This window comes from Equus asinus, chromosome 26 (assembly GCF_041296235.1).
Source record: "Equus asinus isolate D_3611 breed Donkey chromosome 26, EquAss-T2T_v2, whole genome shotgun sequence".
Classification (NCBI taxonomy): domain Eukaryota; kingdom Metazoa; phylum Chordata; class Mammalia; order Perissodactyla; family Equidae; genus Equus; species Equus asinus.
Window position 1 is genome coordinate 17,957,620 of NC_091815.1, and position 6,000 is coordinate 17,963,619.

A 6,000-nucleotide genomic window follows, 5' to 3' on the forward strand; every position below is an offset into this window, starting at 1 on the left:
TTTATTCATAATCGCCAAAACTTGGAAGCAACCAGATGTCGTTCAGTCGGTAAATGGATAAACTGTGGTACATCCCTACAATGGAATATTATTCAGGGATAAGAAAGAGCCATCAAGGCAGGAGAAGACATGCAGGAACCTTAAACGCTTATTGCTAGGTGAAAGAAACCAGTCTGAAAAGGCTACACACTATGTGATTCCAGCTGTATGACATTCTGGAAAAGACAAAACTATGGAGACAGCAAAAGAATCAGTGGCTGCCAGGGATTCAGGGGGTGGGAGGGGCGAATAGGTGAGCACAGAGGATTTTTAGGGCAGGGAAATTATTCAGCAGGATATTGTAATGGTGGGTACATGACATTATGCATTTGTTAAAACACATAGAACTGTGCAACACAAACAGTGACCCCTAATGTATGTAAACTGTGGGCTCTAGTTGGTAGTGGTGTATCGATATTGGTTCATCAGGTATAACAAACCATTCCACACTGAGGCAAGGTGTTAGTAATAGGGGGAGCTAGATGCAGGGAAGAGAAAGGAGAAACCTAAAGGTGCTCTAAAAACTAGTCGTAATTCTTTTTGAAAGTACTTCATTCAGTTCAGATTTTATCAAGGGCACCCAATTATGTGAAACAATTGGTATTTTGAATAGAAACTTTAAGATTATTATCTAAATAATTTGGAGCAAAGATTTTATATAATACTATATTAGAAATATTTCCAAATATTGTAATAGCTACAGTAATCTGGGATGTTTGTCTTGATTCTTACAAATTCTTGATAATGTAAAGTACTTTATTTCGTTGATTCTAGGATATCCATTCTAGGACATTTTAGCCTTGAAATCAATATGTGTGTTAGAATCAGTGACATCTTAGATTCAGTGAGATACAGTGTCTAATAGGGCTTCAGAAGGAGGAATTTAATAATTGCTACAGAATTATTATAATTACTAGAAATGATCTCATGGGGTGGCTCTGATCTCCCTGCTGCCTGTCTTTCAGATGCTCCTTGTGTGGGTATGTCTGCAGCCATCCTCCGTCTTTGAAGTCTCATATGTGGAAGCATGCAAGTGACCAAAATTATAACTACGAACAAGTAAACAAGGCTATTAATGATGCAATTTCACAAAGTGGCAGGTATTTGATCCTACCCTTCCCTTATTGTTATATATGAATTAAAGTTAGGCTTAAATCTATCAGTCCTATGTTATAACCAACTCAAGGTCTGGTGTACTGTGTTTTGTTTTCAAGAGTTCTGGGGAAATCCCCTGGAAAGGCTGTGGTGAACAACAGTGAAGAGAGAGCCGATCCTCTCACTGGCAGTTCAGAGAACTTGATGTCGCCCTCAGAGCTGATTGCCCAAGCGCCCACTGAAGTCGTAGGTCCCAACGAGAATGACAAACTGAGCCCTGCAAGTAATACCTCATATAGTCTAGAAAAAAACTCCAGTCCAGCCCCTCCTGGTATGGAGTATTGTGTTTTACTCTTCTGTTGTTGTATTTGTGGTTTTGAATCTACCAGCAAAGAAAATCTCTTGGATCATATGAAAGAGCATGAGGGTGAAATCGTAAACATCATCCTAAATAAGGACCACAACACAACTCTAAACACAAATTAGATGGAATCATTACTTGAAGAGGACAGCGGTGGAAGAGGGATCCCTTAAACCACAGCTTCACCTTTGTGCTGTCAAATGGCTCACTAGACACGGAGGAAATGGTGTGATTTTTGAGGCAATGACAGATGTGACTTGGAACCAAATTTGTAATGTAATAAGAGGAATTCCAAATGGATAAGCGGTAATGATGTTTAAATATTTTCAGTGAGGGGAAATGAGGAGGAAGCAAAGATGTAATTCTGTATTAACCCTCTGTTACCTCTTCTTAGTGTTGAGTGTATTTATTATTAAAAGCTTATCATAGTGTAGAAATGCAAGCAGAAGAGTGAAGAAAGGGTTGTTCAGGAACTGTTCTAAAATTTGTTATAAAAGTGTCACGGTCTTAAGCAGAGCTTAGTTTTCTTCGTTCTCAGTTTTGACCTGCCGGCTCTGGAATGACAGGCCTCTTGTGAGAAGCGGGAGGCGGCTCCCTGAGGGCTTTTCAGTGTTACCAACAGAGTCAACAAGGAAAAGGTGACTGGAGGGCTTTGAAATGACCTACCTAATCGTTCCCAAATTGATAGGAAGTAGTCATATAGTTAATCTCAGATATATTACTGTACTCCTGAAAGAAGAGAAAAAGAAAAGAGACCTCTCAATCCAAATCTAGATTGTAAATAGGCATTAAGAAGTCAATTAACGGTCTTAAATTTGCAGTGAATTTCTTGTGGGCAAAGGCAGAAATAGGCGAACTGCCACCAGACTCAACCCAAGGCCAAAGTTTCGTGCAGCTGGTACCTCGCTGAGCGCAGTGCCCTTCGCAGAGGTTCTTTTCAGGGTGTCTGACAGAACACTGCTGTTTCCTTGCTAGTTGCATAGGCCTTCTAATCCTTTCTTCTAAACTAGACCAGGCTTGTTATCTGAAAGAGTCTATTAAAGCAACAAAGTGTAGAAATTTGCATTTGATCATCAGACCTGGGAAGTAGTTGGAACTCTTAAATAAAAATCATTTGAGGAAAGGGCGGTGAAATTCAGAACCCCTTAAAACGAGTACGCTATTGAGATTTCACTTCCTGGAGTTTAATTTATTTGTACTTAGCATAAGAGGTATAACCAAATGTGGCTAAAATAGAGGAAGAGTTCAGGTTGTTTATAAAACTTTTAACAACAAACATTTGGCAAGTCTACAGAGTTCCTCCTATCTAGGAAATTTCATTTTATTAGTGTGCAATAGGACATATGGAAAACCATCTAAAAGTGCTTTTGCATTGAAACTTGCCGTCAAATAGATGTAATCTTCTCATTAATTACACATTTTGTATCATAATGTATTTCAAAGAATGAAGATAACAGGGTTTTTCGTTTATGCTTTTGTAGTTCTGATCATTTATTTGTGCATTGTTTTAAGTGAATTCTGCTACAAGTCACAAGGCCGGTGCTCCATGCAGTGCACCATCTTCACGGTGCTCTTTCTGAACTTGATTTCTGACATCTTCCAGAGCTGAGGCTGTGACTGGTGAACTTAGAAAACATCAAAAACAGAATTTGTTTCTGTAGACACGTTTTAGGAAAGAGTTCTCTTCCCGAAGTCCAGGTATGAATTAACATTTTTAAGATAGCATTGGGAACTGTTTAAGCGGGGCCAGGCATCTTAAAGCATTGTCTGATTTGTTTTTTTAATCTCGTTTTGATGATGATATTTAAACAAACGATTATAACTTTGTAGCTCTTTAATTTAGGTAGCTTTAATTTATTTATGAAAGTTAATCCATTTCTGATATGTAGTTTTTAAAAAGATAAAATGAATTTTTATATACTAAATTATATTCCCCAAATCCACTGCGTATGCATTTATATTCATTTTTTCCTTTCATTTTCAGGATTAAAATACAATTATATTTCATTTCAAATTCAAATAAAATATTTTAAATGGTTCCATTATTATCATATTGTTGCCACTCATTCAATTCTTTCATTGCTGGTAGCTACAACTCAATGTTTCTTTATAAAAATCTATTATTCTGAAAACTAACAATCTTAGAAGAATTTTGTTTTATAAATTTACCTTGGCTTTAATTTTATGTAATCATTTGGAAAATACAAATAACTGAAAAAATCCCAAAATTTTCCACAGTGAATTTTTAAATTATCTTTTTTCATTTCCTTAAACTTAAACATTGATTGTTACTTAAATTTTCCATTTGGAATCATGGATTTAAAATTTCTGTAGTTCATGGGAAAAAATTAACCCAGAAATTCAAAGCCTTCAAACATTCATCTGGTTTTGGCCTACAATATCCTCACAAGCTTTCTCTTGGCCTATAGGAGGAGCCACATACCAAGGATGTTCTGTTCCTTCCCATTGTCGTTTTGTGGCAAGCCTTGAGTTAACGGTACCTCTACCGAGAGCAGTTGAGTATTTCTAAAAGTAATAATGAAGATTAAATATGCAATTTTAGTTCTAGAGAGACAGGTATTAAATAAATCAGCAGGAATTGCCTTTACAGGAATAACATTTTATTTATTGCTACTACATCTTTGGCCATACAAAGCTCATAGTATTTGTTTTCCACTCTGAACACCTAAAATTCTAAGATTTGATAGTAAAAGCAGTCTTTAAAAGAAACTTTTACTGGATAAGGCAAAGGTGGGGAGCGGGAAGATGATGCATTCTGATGATTATAAATAATACTTTTCAGGCTCTAACATTTTCTCTCTTTCTCTAATAATCCAGAATATGCTTGGTGTCCCCAAAGTCCTAGCAGTACCATGCCTGTACTGATCTGTAGACTTTGATTTCTGTGTCCAGCCAGCGCAGTGTAGTGACACTGACTGAAGCCTTTGTTCTAGATCTGTCATCCTATTCAAGGTAGCTTTCAGTGGCTTTGTTATTATTTTCTGTGTCTTTTCTCACAAAGCAAATGGTGGGCGCCTATGTTTACATTGTATCTTCCCGCAATGTACTTGGCTTGACAAAGACAAGCAGGCTTCTCTATTGAGACTTAGTATATTTTTAGTTTTCATAGACACTTATTTAATCTTTTTTTATTGTACAGCAAGGTGCTCTAAGTAATATTCTATAAAATATATTTAATAGAAATTTGAGTTTGATATTCATGGACATGAATACATGTATTTTTTTAAGAAATAAGTATTGTGTAACACTATGACATTGCTTCTATAGCCAAAGTCTAAAAACTTCTGGAATACTGACATGTAAAGACTACAGTTAATTCTGACACTGTCTCTTATGGAACTAGGATGGTTTGCATTTTGTAAAATTACCCTGCACCTGGAGCTGCATGCCTTAAGCCTGAAACCTGGGCCGTGCTCGCAGTGGACAGTCTCTGTTCCCCACGCAGGAAGCGGGGTCCACAGCGCTTCTCTGACTACCTTTGGAAGGACTGTACAATGTTAGAATAATTTATTTTGCTTTACAGGAGTTTGTCATGCATTGACTTTAATATTGTATTTTGGTAATAAATTTTTTGTTAAAAACACTTGCCTCTAAGTTTTATTAACAAGGTTAAATCCATTCTTATCTTGGAAATGTTGATTTGATCGCTTAGAAAGTTGGGTTTAAATAATGAAGAACTTCCCAAAGGTTAAACTAAGGCTTATCATTACCCTTTGGTAGCGTGTTTTAAACTATTGCTGACGAGCATTAAACTGTGTTACACAAAGATGAAAAGGCATTTACATTGTTTCCATGGTTTTAAAAATTCAGTCTAATTTTAAAGCTTCTTTCCTTGCTATACAGTTCATTTTATCTTCTGAATCACATCTTTATGTGCTTTAAATTCTGATATAGTCAAAGTGCTAAAAACTAGCTCTGTTAATGACCATTAGCAGTCTTTATTGAAGACCAAAGATTACAATAATGTGTTCACAGCTTGATCATTTTGGGGTCTATATCAAATATTTTTCACACTAGGTTGTCGCATTGGCAAGTAAAGCTAACGTCATCTGACTATCATTGCTCTGGTTATCCATTTATGCCCTAGAATCCTGGGCCGCCTCAGCTTAAAGTGAGGCCAGATATTTCTTCCTAATAGCTGTAATTCCTTGTCCTAACTCCCCAGGGGCAACATAATTATATCCCCATTTCAAGAACCAAATCCCAACAGTGTGTCACTGAAGTCCAGGTTGCTTGTAGAAATCCCAGCATGGAAGATCCAGAACATATGGTGCCGTTCGGTAGCCACGAGCTGCCTGTGGCTACTGAGCGCTTGAAGTGTGACTAGTATCCAGTCAATGTCCAATACACAACAGTTTCGAAGACTTAATACAAAAACAAATGTAAATTAGCTCATAATAGTTTTTTATATTGATTACATGTGAAATATTTTGGATATTTTGGGTTAAATAAAATATATTAAAATTAATTTCACTTGTTTTTAT

General features: G+C 36.4%; 1 protein-coding gene across 3 annotated transcripts in view; it reads left to right on the forward strand.

The window, feature by feature from the left end:
* Positions 1 to 5,097, forward strand: part of ZNF507 (zinc finger protein 507) — a 50,065-nt gene extending 44,968 nt beyond the window's left edge. For 2 of the 3 annotated variants that reach the window (XM_014860400.3, XM_014860399.3), the window contains 2 exons: positions 1,005 to 1,139; positions 1,254 to 5,097. In XM_014860400.3, the coding sequence (XP_014715886.1) occupies positions 1,005 to 1,139; positions 1,254 to 1,620 (502 nt within the window). In that variant the 3' untranslated portion in view covers positions 1,621 to 5,097. The remainder of the gene's footprint in view (positions 1 to 1,004; positions 1,140 to 1,253) is intronic. The other variant, XR_001401186.3, reaches the window with a different exon arrangement.
* The last annotated feature ends 903 nt before the right edge of the window (positions 5,098 to 6,000 follow it).